Consider the following 19,486-nt stretch of genomic DNA (forward strand, 5'->3'; position numbering starts at 1 on the left):
TAGACTTATGTTGCTCATGTTCTTGTTTTATTGCTTTTTTTAGCTGAAGAGAGCCAAGATCTTTCAATATTTCCCTCGCTGACCTTCGATGATGTCGGCCAATATGCAAAAAAAAATGTCTGGATGCACTAGCACAGCGAAGGCATACAAGTTTATGGCAGAACCTGGATATCTACACGAGATTAAAGGTCAGTAATAAAATCGAGTATTTCTTATTTGTTTTTCTCAATCAGAATCTTATATTTATGTTTTAATGTTTTAGTGATACGGGCCAACGACGCGGTGAAAATTGCATCGAAATGTTTTCGTTCGATGAAGAAGAACGAGCCACCTCATTCCTTGGAAGTTTCTTCAAGCATGGCTAATAATTCTTTGTCTGGAAGGTGCTCTTGTGTGGCTGGATCAGGAGGGTATTGCCATCATGTTATAGGGCTTCTCTATTATCTGGCTTTACTTAAACAACTGGGGCATCGAACTCTGCCAGATGATCTAACATGCACCAGCATGAAGCAGCGCTGGAGTGTGCCTAGGGGGAAAAAAATTGAAGCAAAGCAAATTCAAAATGTACTTGTGAAGAAGCCTCAGCTAGGCGCATCCTTCAACAAATACATCAAAAGCAACCTGTACTCCCCATCACCAATATATGGAACAATGACTAAAGAGCATTTTAACAGTCTACAGCCAAAGCCTCTGTTTGTAACCATTGTTCCTTCTGAGCAGGACCTGAGATCTGTTTCATTTGTCCCAAGCAAATTTGGAAATGTCCCCAAAGGGTGTTTGATTTCTTATCAACAAAAAATGTCTGCAGACTATTTAGTAAATGATTTTACCTGCACTGCATTTCCAGATTTACCACTTGAGAGTGCAAATGATAGATTTCAAAATAATGTGTCTGTGTGCCTGGAGGCAAACCAGCAAGCCCTATTTGACTCTCTTTCTGTCACAAGTGAGATTTCTCTCAGGGTACAAGAAGAAACAATTACTCAAAGTTTAAGCGAGACTTGGCGTCTTTTGCGAAAGAAGCGGATAACAGCAAGCAAGTTTGGTACAGTTGCCCGGCGAGTTTCAAATTTTGAAAACCTTGTAAGTCAGCTGAACCCGGCAAGATTTGTTCAAACTCCAGCAATGAAGAGGGGTGTAGAACTTGAACCCCATGCAGCAACAGTCTATGCTAATGTAGCAAAAAATGGCAGAGTGAATTTATTCCCATCAGGATTAATTATAAATCCTAAATGCCCATGGTTAGGCTGCAGCCCTGACCGGAAAGTTTATGATTTGGATGCCCTTGGTAGTGACCAGAACCCCTTTGGTTTACTGGAGGTTAAAGTTGTTAGGGAGGGGGCAACCTCATTTGATGATGTGAGATATCTTACCAAGGATAATACTAACCAGTATTCTTTAAAGAAGAGTGACATTTATTATTACCAAGTCCAGTGCCAGTTGGGCCTCACTGGTCTAGACTGGTGCGATTTTTTCAGTTACATGAATGATGACATGTTTGTCTGCACAAGAATCCTTTTTGATCCCATTTTTTTCCAAGGGGCTAAAGATAAGGTGGACATTTTTTTTTTCAATTACTATCTAAGCTGATTTGCCTCTAGTCTTTGCTTACTCTCAAGACTGTATTTGTTATGAAAAGATTTAGCTTCAATATTCTTTTAACCCATTCTATATTTGCTCTAATTTGTGTACAACTATATTAGATTTAAAAACTTTTCTAAAATTGGTGCCAACCAGATAATGTCAGGATGAGGGATGAGGTGATGTTGACCCATGGAATGCATGGAGCATTTTTTTGCAGAAACAGAAATGTGACCTAACTTTCTTGTTAGTATTTTTTAGCTCTTTTAGCCAAGGTTTTGTTATTTACTTGCATCATCATACTCAAATTCAAGAATTAAATATATGTGGTAATCCCCCAATTAACCAAACTTAAAAGAAAAACACCAAAAATGTCCAATATTATGTTTAAAGAGCAATTGATTCAGAAATACTATATCCAGTAACAGTTGACACCTTATAATAACAATTAAAATTTACCAAGACTCATTATGACTACTTACACTTTTTGCAATAGTTTAAATATTTAATCCTTCTGAATGATCTTCTAATCCAAATGAGTGCACTACATTGTAATGTTGTCACTTTGATAAGATTAAGGGACCTTGAAAATTTGTTAGAAGACAGGCTATAGAATAGAGCTGGTTAACTGAACCTAAAGTTGAAAGAGGAACATCGGAATCCAAAAAGTGATACTCCTTAACCCTTCTGATGGCACGTTCTACATGTATTCTAAGGCTTGCAATAGTTTTGGTTTTTTGCACATCTTGAGTTGAAAACTGCCCTTGATTTTCCAGAAAAGGAGGGATGTTTAACTCAACATTATACTCCTGTAGCATGTTACCTATATCAAACCCCTTATCTGCCATCACTGAGTCTCCTGCTTCTAAGAGGTCTAAAATACCACTACATCTTGTGATTTCCCTGTCGCTAATCCCTCCAGTGTATAAAGTGGAAACAAAACATATTGCTCCATGAGGGGTGATTCCAATAAGACCTTTCAAAGTTGTGTTGCTCTTATAGGATGAGTACAGCTGTGACTGTAACAACAGGGATGTGGGTGTTTGCACAAAAATCTCTGTGCAGTCTAAAATCACTCTGGTGCTAGGATAGAGTTCTCTGAAACCCTCAGGCATGCATCTATCTACATCTGCCCTCGAGGGCCAAATGATTTGACTTCCAAGAAAAAAATACAAAAAATTGGACCAGGTTACCAATTTTCTAGAGACTGATGATATATGAATTGCAAACCTATCAGCAAGATCTTGCTCAAATAATCCAAGTTTAAGCCGAACAAGAAACATAAACATTTCATCTATTAGAAGCATATTTCTGGAGGCTGGTCTGTTTTCTCTCTCTCCAGAGGCATAACAGTAGGTCATTAGTTCAGCACTGGGTTTAATAAAATTAAAAAAAAGCTTAATATGTTCATTTGTGGGAAAGCCAGTGTAAAATTTTATACTCTCGTTGTCTGGACCAAATCTCTCCAGACCAAATTTACTTAATGTTGCTTTAGCCTTGACATTTCTTAGCTCTTCTTTAGCTGCAGCTGCTTCCTTTCTGCTCGCCTCAAGCTCTCCATGCATGGCCAGAAGCTGAGCCTTCAGAGACTGCACCTCTGTTTCCACACTTTCCCTGCTTTGCATTGCTTCACTTTCCACTCCATCAGTGTCACTATCATCTGTTTGAGTATCTCTGCAAAGAAAGCCAAAAAATTTAATATACTCATATAGTTTACATAATTTTAAATTTTAAAACAATTACATCCTTCTAGAAATTGAAAAACCTGAGGTCTGTATATATACTTTTTAACCATACATCCCTTCTACAAGGTTTCACAAATGCTTTCAATAGCAGTTAATATTTATCCAAAACTGATACAGTATTTAAAAATAAGAAAGAAGCATTCTAGTCTAGACTTATCATTGTAACCTCATAAACTCAACGATGCATTAAAACATAACCAAAGAATATATTACCTGTCGACATGTCGAATAATCTTTCTTCGTGCTTTGAAGGAGGAATTCCAGTTAAAATTCGATGGAACAGCACCTCTTTTCAGTCGCTGGCTACCAGACTTGGTGGGGGGAAGGTAATCTTCCTTGGTAAAGTGCCTTGAGCATACTCTCGTACTAGTTGTTATCTAAATGGGAAAATTTATAAGCCATTAGACACAAGTTGACCGAACAAATCCTTGCCAAATGCTTTGAAAATCGAAATGTCTCTATAAAATACCTTGAAGTCAGGACCTTCGTCTCTTCGGATTTTCACCAGCCATTCCTTCTTCAACTTTTCATCCTTGGTACGACCGGGAATGCGATGGAAACGCAAATCTTCGTGGTACCTTGAATCCCCATTACATAGGGGAACACAGCAATGGTATGCAGAATTTTTTCTGCCCGTAATGGATTGTTCAACTGACTCGTCCATATCGATATCTACAACAATGAAAACAACGCTTGTTGGTTCCGACACCATAGTCTTGAGGGGAATAAGCAGCCAAACTTCTATGTTTTTCAAAAGTAAACAGCTTCTAAACCCTAAGGCGTAGTGAATTACTGTATTTTCTTTCTTTTTACTTGTATTAATCGTCCAAACGTCGCTATCAAAGTGCAGGAAGAAGACAAGATCTATTCTACATACCTGGAGGAGAAGCCATGTTTGTAACTCGTAGTCGACTTGACGCTGATATTCTTGCCGCGATCCCAGTTAATATTAACCTTTCCGATTTGAAGATGTGCTAAAAGCTATATTTATATGCTAAACTTACTGGATTTTGAGAGATGGAATGGTATTTACCGCTTGAATTCAAAATAACCGCCTTTCAGATATACATACGCGTGATGCTCAAGACACTCATTCGATTTGTCGTCGCAGAAGAGCTTGCTCTCCAATTCGGCGTTGCTAGGCACGTGACCTCCTAGCTGCAAAGGGCCTATTGGAAAAACTGTAGGAGATGTTACTGTTCCACCACTTGTAGTGGGGGACTCTGCATTCCCTCTACGAACATGGTTGATGAAACCATATACTAATGCAATTCTGACCCCCAAGCAACGTTACTTTAATTACCGCTTAAGCAGAGCTCGCATGGTTACAGAGGGTGCTTATGGGCAGCTCAAGGGTAGGTGGAGGGTCCTACTCCGAAAGAGTGAAAGCAGTCAAGATAATGTCCGCTTAACAACATTGGCATGTATGGTTCTCCACAATATATGCATTGCACGAGGAGATGCCATTTCAAAAAAGCTTGATTTGAGTTTGGATGCAAATGGTCAAAAGAGAAATCGTGAGGAAATAAGAAAACTGTTGCAGATGAGAAATTGTTCAAGCATCAGAGATGTGTCACTGGAGGCAAAAAAAGTAAGGAATGCACTATGTGAAAAACTATGGCTTCAGAAGGAAACTGGCAAAGTCTGTTAATTCAGTACTGATACATTTACTATTTTCACCAAATTATTTTCATATGATTGTATCAAGTGCAAGATTTAATTAGCCTGCAGCGCAGACAAACTAAACAGCTGTTTCTTTTTTTCGTTGTTGTTGTTGCTGTTTAATACATGTCTGGCTGCCTTGCAGGCTATACATTCAATCTGATCAGCAGCACTGACAGAGACACCACATGAAAGTCAGCCATGTTCAGTAAAAAAGAACTGTTAATGATAACACTAGGTTGTTTATAGTTACAGTGCTCGAAACTAACGGTCGTTCACTCGTCAAAAACGAGTAAAATGTACCATTGGACGAGTGAGAATTACGATTACTCTTACCTTTGGACGAGTAGGCAGTTTCTTGTTTTTATCTGCTTTGTATTTTACGAATTTTAAGTCAATAAAAACATCCATTAAATGTGTGCTTTGTCTTTATTTACGAACGTGCAAAGGGGCATGCCGTGACGCCATTTTGAAAATGGAGAGGAACTGGTTCAAGCAAAGACTTCCTAGCATGCGCAGTAGATAGCAGCATGGCGGGAAATTGATTCGCATCATGGCCGCTCGCCGTTGTTTTTCTTTGCTTGGCTATTTCAGAGGAACACTGCAAAATACAAAGCAAAGTACAAGCAAAGATAAAGAAGCTTCAACAACAACAGACTGTGAAGATTCTGAGCCAAAAGCTAAAAAAGCCAAAAAGGAAAGGGCTTTTAAGGAAGCATGGAGAAAGGAATTTGCATGGTTGATGTACGATGATGAGTCAGGGAAAATGTTCTGCCAATATTGCCTACATTTTCCAAACAGCAAAAACAAGCAGTCTTCGCTTTGTTGCGGGAGTCAAAATTTTCAGCTGGACGGGCTAAGATCTCATGAAAGATCTGCTGGACATGTATTGAGTGTGGATGCTAAAGTTGCTAAAACCAAAGGTGCAAGAAAAGGGACAATCGATGCTGAATTGCTAAGACTAGAGAAAGATACTGTTGCAAAGATGGAAAAGCTGTTTAATACAGCCTACTACGTATGCTATCTCAAGATGCCTTTTTCCAGTTTTCCTCATTTGTGTTCTCTTCAAACTAAAAATGGACTTGTGTTAGGACAAACATATAGAAATGATCATGGATGTAAAGAATTTTGTAAGCATATATCCCAGGTCATGAAAGAAGAACAAGCAGCTATTATTAAGAATGCACGATTTCTGTCTGTATTGGCGGATGGAAGCACAGATTTTAGTGTGACTGAGGAGGAAATTGTTTATGTGAGATGTGCTTTGCCATCAGCAGAAACCATAACATTTTATGTGGGACTGAAAGAGGTTCCTAGTGCAAAAGCACCTGGAATTCTTCATGCCATTGAAACAGTGATGGACGAAAAAGATGAGCACTGGAAAGAAAAGCTTATTTCTACCAGTACAGATGGTGCTTCAGTCATGATAGGTAGACTAGGTGGTGTTGTGGCAATGTTCCAAGCCCAAGTTCCACATGTAATTGGAATCCACTGTGTTGCTCATAAATTGGAACTAGCTTTTGCTGACACAGTCAAGTCATGTGAGGTCATGAAACAGGTGAAAGAAGTGCTTACTGGCTGTTGGAAACACTACAGGTACTCTGCCAAGGCAGTAAGAGAACTGAAGGAGCTTGCAGATGCTATGGAGGTCAATGTGGGAAAACCTACAAAGGCTGATGGGACCAGATGAGTACCACACTTTTTACGAGCAATTGAAGTGTTAGTTGGGAAAAACTACAAGGTGATAGTTGCACACTTTGCTCATACAGCAGAAGCAAATGATTCATCTGCTGAGATGCAAGGAAGAGCGAAAAATGTCTACAAAAAACTGACTAGCTACAGATTTTTAAAGTACTTGCATTTGTTGTGGGATATTGCTTTTGAAATATCCAAAGTCTCCCTTGTCTTCCAGAGAAATGAAGTTGCAGTATCAGATGTGAAACATGAACTAGACAGGGTTGACCTTGCCCTGCATAACATGGCCAGACGTAGAGGTAGGCATTTGCAGTCATTCCAAGAAAAAGTTGGTGATGGAGAAGTATTTCAGGATGTGAATCTCAAGAGAGCAGAGAATGATACAGAAACATTTGCTAGAAACAGGGAAAATATTCTCAGTGATTCAAGGAGATTTGTGCAGCAAAGGTTTGAGAGTTTCTGCTCTCCTGTTCTGAAAGCAGCAGCTGTGATTACAGATCACAATTCATGGCCAAGAACAAGGGATCAGCTAGGAATGTATGGTGAGGAGGATGTTGTGGTCCTGGCCAATCACTACAGAGATGTGCTGAACAGAAATGACTTTGATATTGATGAGGCAAAAGACGAATGGCTATCCTTGAAACTACATGCCTTGAATACCAGGGCCATGGAAACCCTGACAAAGCAAGTCTTCTGGAACCAAATATACAAAGTAAACCATGCACAGTTCTCACATGTGCTTATGCTTGTGGAGATAAGCTTTACCATGGCTGTTTCAACCTCTTGTTGTGAAAGGGGTTTTTCTTGTATGTCAAGACTTAAGACTGAATACAGAAATTCCCTTGACGTGTCCACAGTCGACCACTTAATGAACATTTGTCTGAATGGTCCCAGTCCAGAAGAATTTGTTGCTGAGAAAGCCATTATTCACTGGGTGCAAGAATCACAGAGGGCTCGCCGACCTAACTTCTTGGATTAAAGTTTAAGGGACAGTGACAGATGAAAACACCTCACAATGTTGATTTTCTAGTTATCCTTTATTTCAAAACTATTTATATTACTGTGGATAGATAAGATATCATGGTACTGACAATTTCAGGTCCATCATTTTCCTTGGAAGATAGATGTAACTGCGTATTCTTCTGAGTGAATGATTCAAAACAATATATGGGACTAGTTAGATTCCTTCCAGGACTACTGAAAATTTCCTACTACTTGTCCCGGGAAAACCATTTCAAAAAGTTAGTTTCGAGCACTGAGTTAGATCTTGTGTTTTCCGTTGGTTATATTGTGGTAGAGCATATGTGGTCTATGTGCAGTGAAATTGATTTTGATGTTAATTTGATGGTGGCAATTTTGTTGTTATAAGTTATTTTGGGTCCCACATTTTAAGTATTGGAATAATTGGATAAACTTTGCATTATTCCCTTTATATGGGTGCCCACTAAGATCTTCAATCTTGGAGAAAAATGTTGAGCCACTTCACAAAAATTACTGCTTGTTGAGGGTACCAAAGGAAAAGTTTCATCCCCTCTTCGATTTCATTGTTGTCAAGATCAAATTTTTTCTTCACAGCGTCAATCCAGTCATAAAAAGGTTGTGAGAATTAAGGAAGTGATCAGCAAATAGACATCCCCTTGAATAATTAAAAATTCTCCCAACTAATACTAAAGGAAACAAAGAGACCAGTAAGGAGAACTTGTCCATTGACTATGCAGCTTAAATGGTAAATTGCTTTTAATTGCATTTATGTTCTGAAACAACAATGAAAGATGACTTTCATAAATTTAATATTAATAGAAAAATAAAGTTTAAACATTCAATTTTTATGTACTGCAAATATTGTTGAAAAAAAAAACATTCAACATATAATTATTTTACTTCTGATATACACACATTTTCCTTGTAGTTTATTCATGTTAAATAAAACTCCTTTGATTGTTATGTATATTTTGCAATTGCCCTACAGCAGATATACCGTCTTTTCTCAATTAAAAACCCCTGGCATTTACCTTTTTGAAACATTGTGGACCTAGGGTTTATTTGACCCCCGAAGCTCGCTTGAGCTCTTTATTCATGAAGTTCTGGTTATTTCTTCATAAATTTTGTATGGCTTTATAATGGGGCACGGGTAACATTTGTACAGACATAAATTGTTACATTATATCTGCACCTTGTTTAACCTCTAATAGATACTTCAGGGGTTTATTTAAAACTCCACCTTGGAGACCAGGCATTTACTGAAAGCCCGGCATTTAATCAAAAAACTACGGTACTAAAAAATGTTACTGTATCATCATTTTGCAACATATTGAACTGAAACAAACGTAGAAATAAATTTATCCATATTCAACCATTTTTTTTAATTCAAAGTGTTCAAAAGAAATCTATTCTTGCAAAAAAGAACTTAAGTTAAAACCAGTAAGAATGCTGTCCAATGCAACACAATAAATAGACCTGAGAAGAACTGTGGTCAAAGTAATAGTTATGAGCACATTATAACTAATAAGCTCTATGTCTACAATGTCTGGTATTTTCCATTGCCATAAAGGAAAGGGTTCCCATAAGAACCTTCAGACATGCTTTCCTGGGTGGTTTGTTGTGGCCCTTGAGAACCCTGCAATGATGGGTAAAACCCTGCTTCATGACAGGGAAAGCCCTGATTCCATGATTGGTAAAACCCTGTTTCCATATTGGAGGATGGAGGCACCATACTGGATGATGGAGGCAAGCCTGAATTGGCTCTATGACCAAGCATGAGTTGAAATAACTTCAACTCATGCTCCCGGGACTTTTCCATTTCGTCTTTCAGAAAGCTGATCATCTCTTTTGTGGGGTCATTTCTGACAACTTCAGTGATGAGTTTCATCACTTGGGTGTTGTCAAGTTTATCTTTAGCAAATTTCTCCTTCTTTGCAGACCTTTTTGGTATATACAGGGCATCTTCGTCCCCAGCATTATCAGAAGGGTGGTCATCATGAGAACTTCCAGGGGTACATGGAGAGGACGATGATGATGGCTCTAAAGCACGTTCGGGCTGACAGGAATCCCTTGTTTTAACCACTGCAAACAAGGCATTGAACCAGCTTCCAAACCCATGGTCTTCCTGGTACCTCTTTATTCCGGTTGCAGTTTTCTGAGTTAGTGCAGCTTGTTTACACTGGCTGACACACTTTTTGAACTTGGTCCTCAGCTGGGCAATTGACATGTTGAACTTGTCACCTCTTGCTGATGCCCTGCCTTTCAGCTCATCCAAGATTTTGGCATAAATTGGACTATTTCTCTGATTCTTGGTGTTCGTAAAAATCAGTTTGGTCTTAAACTCATTGCTGTTAACAACAATGTCAATGAAATCATCAAGAACTTTCGGGCACCATTGAGGTCTTCGCCCAGGTCTTTTGCCCTTCCTGGCCTTTCCTTTCTTTACAAATAGTGACAAAGCTTTGTCCACATCTTCATTGTCATCACCCTCTTCACTTGTAACATCATCTTCATCCTCATTTGCGTCAATGTTTTTGCTATAGGACAAACATTCAAACCTAGATATTAGCTTCATCAGCTTATTATAATTATGTTTCATAACCTGGGTTGGTGAAAATTAGACAACCAAATTTTACTATTTGAAACTTCCTACAATCTCCGCTGAGGAAATTATGAATATAATGATGTTAACTGAAATGATCACATGTTTTTCTTCAAAAATGTCTTTTCTCATGACCTTTCAGTAAAAAAGTAAACAAAAAAAGTTTATGACCGAGATATCCATGGCAAACCTTAGCATTTGCTTATTAGCTCAAACTGACCAAACAAGCAAATTTAATTTGAGTGTGTAGCCCATTTAGAACAAAAGAAGGGACATTATCAATACTTAAGCTTACGTACTTTACTTAATTCACGTCCCCTCGGGGCTTTTCAGAGAAATAATATCAGAATGACCTGAGAAGCATACCTTTTCATAGCGGGTGGCTTTGTGGACTTAACATTCAAGCTTGACTCTTGGCTTTTCTGACCCACACTGGTCTCCTCGTGATCATTGCCTTCGGTTTCTTCAAGAATCATTTTCTCTCGAAAACATGACTCGCAGTACGCTACCAAACTGCCTGCTTTCCAACCCGCTACACTTTCATCATTTTCAAATACGGAACACCGCATACAAAAGTAATTCTTACACCTCAGACACGTATATTTCGTGTTCTCGAAGCAAGAGGAACACATATCTTCCGCTCTTCCCGCCATTTTGTTTGAAAAGATCAAAACAAGTCGTATGCGCATGTCAAACATAAGAATCGTGCAGAACTCTGGGTAAAAATTAATTTATTTAATGTATTTGTAATGTATGCATTAGATTCGGCACATGAAACGGTTCGACGTATGAATCAAAGTTGATCTTTTGCCGTTCTATCCGACAAGCCCGGTCGAATAGAACGGCAGGTCGACCCGAATACAAATCTGCCGGACCTAATTGATTCAAACGTCGAACTTTACATGTGCCGAACCTAATTATTAGGTTCGGCACATGTAAAGTTCGACGTTTGAACCGGGCCTTAAAGTATACTTTTGGAGTGACCAAAAGTATAGTACCATACTTCTGAAAGTATATTTGAAGTACAGATGAAGTATACTTTAAAGTGCGATTTAAAGTATACTTAAAATATACTGGATTTCTACAAGGGCTATTATTGTATTTCTTACAGTTCGAGTTCAAGAGTAATACGGTTCATGTGTACTTATCTCAATCCAATTGTTTAGTTTTTGCTTGAATCCTTATATTAGTTGATTCATTTTCAAAATGTGTCAAGATTGTATTCAGCTTTCAGAACATTGCATTTATCTGTATACTTGAATTAAAGTTCATTGGTGAAATCAGATATTTCACTACAGTCTTCATCGTTTAGTCCATCAGTAATGACAGATGTTGTCCTGTCACTGAATGAGATTTTGCCAGTCTTCCTCGTCTTAAGTCAAAGGAAAATATGAAATTGTAATTGAAATTAGTCTTATCTAATGTTATGTTGTTTTGAGCTATTGTTTTATCAGTATTGACTTGTTTCCGGTCATTTCATGTATGATTCTAAGAATAGCCCACCATTCAATAGTTCTGTTTGGTTAAGAGGATTAAGTCTTTTAAGTGTCACACAGTGATTACTGTTCTGTCATGCAATGCTTTAGGGTTGTCTTGTCAGTGCCTTGCTATTGTATGACAATCAATTGTATTTTTTACTAATTGTTTTATTTCATTATTTTAAATTATTGATTTGTTATTTGTCATTTGTTTCTTTTAGCTTGCAATCACCCTTTCTTTTTATCAGTATTATTTCTTTTGTACTTTCCTGTATAAATAAATTTTATTGTGGCTATAAGTCTGTCTCGTTGTTCAAATAACAACACCAGAACCTGCCTCGGTCACACTAATATGCAGTTTAATTGTCTACATCATATGACTTAGATTCACATTCCAAAAGTCATGCTGTAGTTTACTTTGTGAAGAGGAGAAGTACTCTGTTGTGCCCTCAAAGGTGATCCAAGAAAAGAACTTCAGAATTAAACAAAAAGTCGGAGTGAAAGATGCCAGGGGTGTTTGGCCTGGCCTAGTCATGTTTCAAGGTATGCTAACTAAAGCCATACAAATTTGCATAATGTGTCTTGAACTTGTAACAATAAACTATTCCTTTTCCTCTAAAGAAAAAAATTAATTTTCACACAGGAACAGAAGATGCATGCAAATGGCGACAAAGTGTCCTCGCAAGAGCTTTGGGGGTAGATATCGAAGAAGATATTCCTCTTCAGCCTAAAAGAAAAGGTGAGTAACTAATGTTAAATATCTTTTGGAAATATTTGTTGATGCCAACTGCAAATGATTGCTGTAAACATAATCAAAGGTAGTCTGTCTGTACCAGTTAAAGATCTTCATGCTGTGAGACTAATAGTCCGTCTGTTAGAGTAAGAGTGTAGAATAGATCTTAGTTCACAAAATGTTCAAAGCTCAGTACAAAGTTTGCTGCAGAGTTTCTACACAATAGTTCTCTGGCAAGTTCATTACTACAGTAACTAGTTTATTATATATTTTAACTTTAACAACCTCTTAGCAAATGAATGTACAGAAAAGGAAAAAAAGAAAAGCAAAGGCTTGCAATCTGACGAGGATGATGATGATGGCAGTGATTACACTTTTCAAGGTAACATTTTTCCCTTCAATTGCAAAGTGTTGACAGTATGTATGATGGATATATGGATGTATTGATGAAAATGATTTTGACCTCTATTGGTCCATAAATTTGCCAATAGTCTCCTGATGCAGGACAATTTTATTAATTTCTACTTATTGTAGTATTGACCAATTGTAGAACTTGATCTAGTTTCATTTTGCTAATTTAATACATTATTTAAACAGGTATTGGTTCTGAAAAGGAGGACCTCCTTGAGGAACAAAAACGAGTAGAGGAGCTTTTGGCTAAAAAACATGAAGTGCAGGTTTGTCTATATCAAATTCAAGGGGACAAGCAGCAATTTAAAACAATATTTTTATTTGTAGTACCATGAAAAAACAGCTTAACATCCTAATCCAAACAAAAAGTTTTCTGAGATAGATACAAATGTATTTCACTTTAGCAATAAAATTTTTCCTTAGGTTTCGATTCCTTAGGTTTCAGGTTTCCAAATTGGCGTCAACCATTGAGGTTGAAGGGATTGGCGAGAAGCCTAATCAATTCCAAGAAACAGTCTTGAAAGAGTTTAAAAAGATTTTCCTAAAATTGAAGGAGATAGAGTCGTCGATGAGAGGAACCTGCGAAACTCCTTTGGAAAGCAATGAGGTTTACACAAGGCAGGAAGCAGGGTCTTCTTCACAGGTGCAATGATCTCATCTGTAATTATCTTCTATGTACATTTTCTAATATTCAGTGACATATTCTATAATCTTTGATACAATCCAATAAATATTGTCATTATGTTCTCAAACATATAACTCAAAATATTAAATTTGTTTAATCGTTTTAGGACAGCCTAAATAGCAGTTTCACTGGAGAAAGCCCGCATCAAGTGAAGTGCGAGTTGCCCTCCAGCCCAGAAGAGGAAACTGAAATAGAAATTGTAAGGCACTGTGAGGGAGGGGAAGGGGTAAGGGGGACTGCAGCCCCATCACTTTAGGTGCACACCACAAGGTCAGTCCTTTGTTTCTAGGCATTATTAACAGTTTTCAGTCATTAGCCCCTCTTACTTTTTCAAATGCTCTGAGGTTCTTGGCATGTGGAGAATCTATGGCAGCCATTGCATACCCAAACTTATCACCCCATTAAGTGGTAGGGATAGTAGTGAATGAAGTTTCTTTTCCTGCCATCATGGTTTTCTTCCTGGTGTTGTGATAAAATAGTGAATTTAGCATTAGTGTGTGATACACATCAACACTCAAAATTTGTCTAAAATAAAGAATTGGTTCTATGGTTTTCCTTGGCCAACATTGGGCATCAGGCCATATGACAGTGGAACCTCGATTTAACGAAGTACCAAGGGACTGGGGAAATTGATTCATTAAATCAAGGTTCTGCGTCATCCATTTTACTGTAATTTTTGCTGGTCAGGAACTGAAGTATTGTAAAGAGGCTCGTTAAATCGAGGTTCCACTATATTGTTGGGAGGATTGGAATTTATTTATTTTTATTTGTTCACAGAAATATAATGGAACAAATCTGCTCATAGATGTCCAAGCGAAGCAGAAGAAACCAAAACTTTATGCAACAGCTCTCCTCTGTGTTATTCACAGATGAGGAGATGAGAAATGGCTGTGTGGAGCCCAAGGATGGTGGGGCAAGGAAGCCCCCACTCGATCAGTCTAAAATAAACATGATAAAGAGTAAGTATTCAGGAATACTCATAACGATGATTATTCAAATATTGTTGACTTCAAACTACTCTACAGTGATACTTTGTCTGTTGAAGTATAAGGGGCACCATGTGCGTGACAGATCTGTAGGCTGTGAGACTACTGATTTGCCTGTAACAGTAATAGTGGCATCATATATGTGATAGATCTTTAACTGATTTTCACTTAGAATTCCCAATAGGTTATGAACATTCTGTGGAATAGGACAATGTAGTAATACACGCAACTAATAAATTCTCCATGAATTGCTTATTTGAAAGGATCCATAAATGTCAAGTATGGTGCGAAAGTCTTGGATAAAATGTGGAGCGACATTCGAGTATCCCTGAACCAGAAGTGCCTGGACAAACTAGAGTCCTATAAGAGCAAACAGTCAGCTACAGCAAGAAACTCGAATGAAGATTAATTGTAACGGCTAGATTGCAGAATACCCAGCCACTCATTTACATGTCATTGAATTAGAATAGCCTCTATTGTGTTATGCTTCGTTCTTCAAAGTCAGATGGCCTCTCATTTACATGTCATTGAATTGGAATAGCCTCTATGGTGTTGTGCTTCATTCTTCAAAGCTGGGTGGCTGGATATTCTGCAATTGCTCCATTGTAACCATGTGTTTCTTTAAAAGTTCAACAAAGATTTATTTCTGTAAATGTGCTAATTGTTAAGTTATTTTGAAGGGATGTGGGTTAGCCCACCTCACAATAACCTTACAGTTTGTAAACTGTCTATAGTTCTTTGCTAAAGCCTGTGAAAAATGATTCCAGTGTGCTTTGCTACACTTCAGCTGTTTTGTTACTTTTGTCAATACATGAATCTTACTACTCATAACACAAGAACACTTTATTTCATAGGTGTTTGCAAATGACTATAATAAGTAATTATTAAAGGCATGACAACAGCCTTTCAAGTAGAAAATTTGCAACCTAAATGAAGCATAACTTTTTAATTGGTCTACATAAAAATAATTGATAAGACATTTTGGTTGGCTGTGTTTTCTTGTGCATTCATTTCACAACATACTTGAATTTAAAGTATGGTTTCCATTGTGGCATCTTTTATATCAATTTGTAGAAAAGATTATTCTCTATGCCAGTGTGTTACTTCTTCCTACTAGAGGTGCAATGCTTAATACCACAATTACACAAGTCCAATGCATGATCTATAATTCATAGTTAATAGTTATATGGATCAGGTCACTCATCACTATTGTCATTTCATTGAAATATAGATTATGTCTACAATTAATGTAACAGTTGTAAACATGAGATTAAAATAAATTTATAAGATGCATCTACTTTATTCTTGTGCATTGATATGATCTTGTACAGAACTGTTATATATCCTGTAATTATGTTATATATCCTATAGAAGATCCTGTAGGATCCTATAGGATCTTGTACTAGATCCTGTAATATCTCATAGGATCCTATTAAATCTTCAGGATCTTGTAGGATCCTACAGGATCTTGTACAGGATCCTATAGGATCTTGTACAGGATCCTGTAATATCTCATAGGATCATATACAGGATCCTATTAAATCTTCAGGATCTTGTACAGGATCCTGTACAAGATCCTATATATAGGATCTTGTACAAGATCCTATAGGATCCTATAGGATCTTGCACAAGATCCTGTAGGATCCTATAGGATCTTGCACAAGATCCTATAGGATCCTAGAGGATCTTGTACAAGATTCTGTAGGATCCTATAGGATCTTGTACAAGATCCTGTAGGATCCTATCGGATCTTGTACAAGATCCTGACTAGGATTTCAGGTAGGATCCTAGTAAGGATCCTATCAAGATCTTGAACAGGATCCTGAACAGGATTTTTACCAGGGATATTAATATTTATTACACGACTCGGGCAGTCAGAGGGCCAATAACTAAAATCAACCAATCAAAATGCTCTATTGCCGGTCCAATATTCTCTAAGTATTGGACCGGGCACTGTCCCGAATGGTCCCAAATGGTCCCGAATGGTCCCGAATGATACCGCACCTTTTTCCCTTTGAACTTCAGTCGTATAAGAAATCTCTTATTAACCAAGCTTGCTCGGGACCGTACTGGAAGAATATCGGCCCTCGGTTGTTTTTGTACGGACCTCGCTGCGCTCGGTCCGTACTGTCAAGACCTTGGGCCAATATTCTCCCAGTATGGCCCTCACGCTTGGTTAATAAGATACATGTAATTGACATGTTTCTCATACTACCTGCCTCAATTAGCTTCGCTATATTGCAGGTAGTCTTAATCTAGAAGTTAAATTTTGATTATAAATAAAGACGTTGTTGTATTGCCGATACCCTGTTTTCAGTCACGTGACACACATCTCAACAACAAGTTACAGCCCGCAATCTTTGTGCACAGCTTTCCTTGACAAAAGAGACAACAAAGCAACAGCATTCGCTAAAGAGATGGATTGCTGTAACTAGTTGAGATAAACTAACTGAAGGAATCGAGAGAAACGAACGCATCTGCAGTCATAACTTTGTTTCTGGACGTCCTGCAACCAGTTGGGATAAATTTAGTGTTGACTGAGTCCTCAGTTTGAACCTGGGACATACAAAGACCAGGGACAAAGACGACAAGTGCCAACAGAGAAGTTTCATAAGGGCTAAAAGAACAAAACCACGATGCAAACATAAACATGACAAGGCATTGAGAGAATCTGCCACAGTATTGTCACGGTCAGCTAAACAGTGACTCCTGATATTGACAAATTTCCCGTTATGGTTGACTTATGCGAAATAAAGTAAAGTGAAAGTTATAGTGGTTTGTTAAATAGTGTTGGACCTCCTATAATTGCAAACCTTCCATATGTTACATCACTGTCAGATGCCTTTAATTCCTTGGTCCTTGATAATTATCATGCATTTATTGTAACACTTGCCATCTATTCTTGACTTTCATGTGACATCACAGGCATATCCAATTACAGCATCCAGCACTCAGGAAATATATGTAAAGTAAAGCCATTTCCATAGCGTTTTTCATTTTCTCATTGAAAAGCGCATTTATAGACCTGTAAATGTCAGTAACAGTATTGTCGAAGTATGCTACATCACTAGAGGGTAATATAAAGATTCCTTACATCCAGAAAATTGAAAGAATTGGCATCGATCCAGCTACTATTCCAGATAAAGAGCTCAATCCCGAGTGTTTACCGCCAATAGAGCAGTCGGACTTGTCAAGTTTCTTGGTTTTGGAAACAAGTCATAATGCTAACGACCAGTTCAAGAACTACAAAAGTCTCAAAGTGGTTTCTGGGTTTGCAGCGTCCATGAGGGGAAGAATTTTTTTCTGATACATACCGTAAATGATCTAATAAACGCCCTCTCTCTAATGAATGACTCCTATCTTATTAACACCCCCTAAGCTGACAAGTTTGAGTTAAACACCCCTCTCTAACAAACGCCCCCCTTCCCTGAGAACCACAAATAAACTGGAAACAGATGTACAATACAATCAATTTATTTGCATTCTTGTTTAATTAACAGCAGTGTGCAAGTTGCATCCTGCTCAATTTCCAGTTCAAAGTAAGGATAGCATTCTTTAATCCTCTTGATCTCAGCAATTTTCTTTCACCTTGTCCTAGCATTGTAGCGTCCCAGAATTACAAGGCCTACTTCACGTTTTTGTTTTCCCCATACTTGTACAGTGAGAGAGTTCAATTTGTTTGAGGCTAAAAAAACTGCCAGCACTCTAATAAGTTCAACTGGGACATACCCTGCTCGGATATATCCTTGTAAACCCCATCTGCATTTAAGTCATATTCTTGAGCTTCCTCACGTTTGTCTTTCTTGCAAATTAGTACTTTGTTCATCACTGGAGACCAGGTTGCCTTGTAAATACGATCTCCACATATTGTAGCCTTGAATTCCATTTGATATGACAGAAAAACTGAAATTCCAATCTGTTCTGCCATAATACTATAATAATCTCTGGAATCCCAGTGCCAAGTATGATGTGAAATGGAGCTGTACAGTATATCTATTACGAATGCACTGAGTACATGTGATGTCAGGACATCACACATGAAATCAGATACGACTGACCTTTGGACGGTCTTGGTCGTTAAGTAATAAAAGTAAATCCCATAGCACTTCCTAGAGCTTTAGTACGCATCTTTGGTTGCAATGTCCAGTTAGCACAATGCACCTACATCGCACAAAGGTGAGAAAAGGCAAAACTATGACATGTCCTTTAAACTCAAGGCTATAGAACATGCAGCAAAGAAATACAAGGTGATGGACATGAGGTGCATTCGCGAATGGTGTAAGAATAAACAGTCGATTGCAGTACTGAAAGAAAAGCACAAAGGCCAGGGAAGAAAAACGCTAGATTGAGAGGGGAGAAGGGCTGTTATGGTGAAAAGAAAATACTCTTATGATGAAAGGTGCCCAGAAAGCGAACAAGATGTGTTTAAAGGCACTGAAGGCTGGCTTCAAAAGTTTATGCTCCGGCATGGGCTTTCGCTGAGAAGACACCTACTATGCGATATCTGGCATATTATAGGAAAAGATGGAAGAGTTTTCTTTGCTCATTGCCTAGGCTGTAAGGCAGGTCTAGCTGAACCCTGCTCACACACTGCCAGTGTTTTATTTTATATCGAATGTTAGACTCGAATCAATGGAAAGTTGGCTTGTATGCAAGTAAAATGCTCTTAGCTTCTTCCAACTTATGTTAGTAATGTTATCTATTCAAGGGCAAAAGAAATTGATTTTTCTTCTGCTAAAAAGTTAAAAGAAAACCTTGACAATAACATTGAATCTTTTGATGGATACTCCACTCAAACTGAAACTGTTGGAGATTCCGCGAACAAGGACACCAACCCTAGCATTTTAAAGGAGGATGTGTCACAATTTTATAAAAAGCTGAATCAGTGTGAAACAACCGCTTCAACGTTAAGTTTTATCATGTAAGG

The 19,486-nt window shown here is 37.9% G+C and overlaps 3 protein-coding genes, 1 long non-coding RNA gene and 1 pseudogene across 5 annotated transcripts; 3 read left to right on the top strand and 2 right to left on the bottom strand.

The window, feature by feature from the left end:
* The first annotated feature begins 139 nt into the window (after positions 1-139).
* LOC148728342 (uncharacterized) lies at positions 140-2,049 on the top strand. The gene is made up of 2 exons (XM_088763512.1): positions 140-188; positions 263-2,049. The coding sequence occupies exons 1-2, from the start codon at positions 155-157 to the stop codon at positions 1,588-1,590; spliced, it is 1,362 nt and encodes a 453-aa protein (XP_088619638.1). The 5' UTR covers positions 140-154; the 3' UTR covers positions 1,591-2,049.
* LOC111345326 (uncharacterized) lies at positions 1,395-4,505 on the bottom strand. 2 transcript variants are annotated; one of them, XM_088763511.1, is made up of 4 exons: positions 4,204-4,505; positions 3,796-3,998; positions 3,540-3,703; positions 1,395-3,255 (listed from the first exon to the last, which is right to left on the bottom strand). In XM_088763511.1, exons 1-4 carry the CDS (start codon positions 4,217-4,219, stop codon positions 2,142-2,144), a joined length of 1,497 nt encoding a protein of 498 aa, XP_088619637.1. In that variant the 5' UTR covers positions 4,220-4,505; the 3' UTR covers positions 1,395-2,141. The 2 variants fall into 2 exon arrangements, with proteins under 2 accessions (XP_088619637.1, XP_088619636.1); XM_088763510.1 differs by having other exon boundaries at positions 3,796-4,505.
* A 967-nt stretch (positions 4,506-5,472) lies between these two features.
* On the top strand, positions 5,473-7,935 carry LOC148728343 (zinc finger protein 862-like; annotated as a pseudogene).
* A 467-nt stretch (positions 7,936-8,402) lies between these two features.
* On the bottom strand, positions 8,403-11,218 carry LOC148728344 (uncharacterized). The gene is made up of 2 exons (XM_088763513.1): positions 10,633-11,218; positions 8,403-10,201 (listed from the first exon to the last, which is right to left on the bottom strand). Exons 1-2 carry the CDS (start codon positions 10,962-10,964, stop codon positions 9,202-9,204), a joined length of 1,332 nt encoding a protein of 443 aa, XP_088619639.1. The 5' UTR covers positions 10,965-11,218; the 3' UTR covers positions 8,403-9,201.
* A 2,249-nt stretch (positions 11,219-13,467) lies between these two features.
* Positions 13,468-15,848, top strand: LOC148728345 (uncharacterized). The gene is made up of 3 exons (XR_015988698.1): positions 13,468-13,772; positions 14,351-14,532; positions 14,823-15,848. It is a non-coding gene; the product is annotated as an uncharacterized LOC148728345 (long non-coding RNA).
* The last annotated feature ends 3,638 nt before the right edge of the window (positions 15,849-19,486 follow it).

This window comes from Stylophora pistillata, chromosome 6, assembly GCF_964205215.1.
Source record: "Stylophora pistillata chromosome 6, jaStyPist1.2, whole genome shotgun sequence".
Lineage (NCBI taxonomy): Eukaryota > Metazoa > Cnidaria > Anthozoa > Scleractinia > Pocilloporidae > Stylophora > Stylophora pistillata.

Coding starts and splice junctions, on each gene's coding strand:
- LOC148728342 (XM_088763512.1), top strand. CDS start 155: ATGGCAGAACCTGGATATCTACACGAGATTAAAG. Junction 189..262: donor ATATCTACACGAGATTAAAG/GTCAGTAATAAA, acceptor TTAATGTTTTAG/TGATACGGGCCAACGACGCG.
- LOC148728344 (XM_088763513.1), bottom strand. CDS start 10,964: ATGTTTGACATGCGCATACGACTTGTTTTGATCTTTTCAAACAAAATG. Junction 10,202..10,632: donor AAGCCACCCGCTATGAAAAG/GTATGCTTCTCA, acceptor TTTGTCCTATAG/CAAAAACATTGACGCAAATG.
- LOC111345326 (XM_088763510.1), bottom strand. CDS start 4,038: ATGGTGTCGGAACCAACAAGCGTTGTTTTCATTGTTGTAGATATCGAT. Junction 3,704..3,795: donor ACGAAGGTCCTGACTTCAAG/GTATTTTATAGA, acceptor TTTCCCATTTAG/ATAACAACTAGTACGAGAGT. Junction 3,256..3,539: donor ATTATTCGACATGTCGACAG/GTAATATATTCT, acceptor CTTTCTTTGCAG/AGATACTCAAACAGATGATA.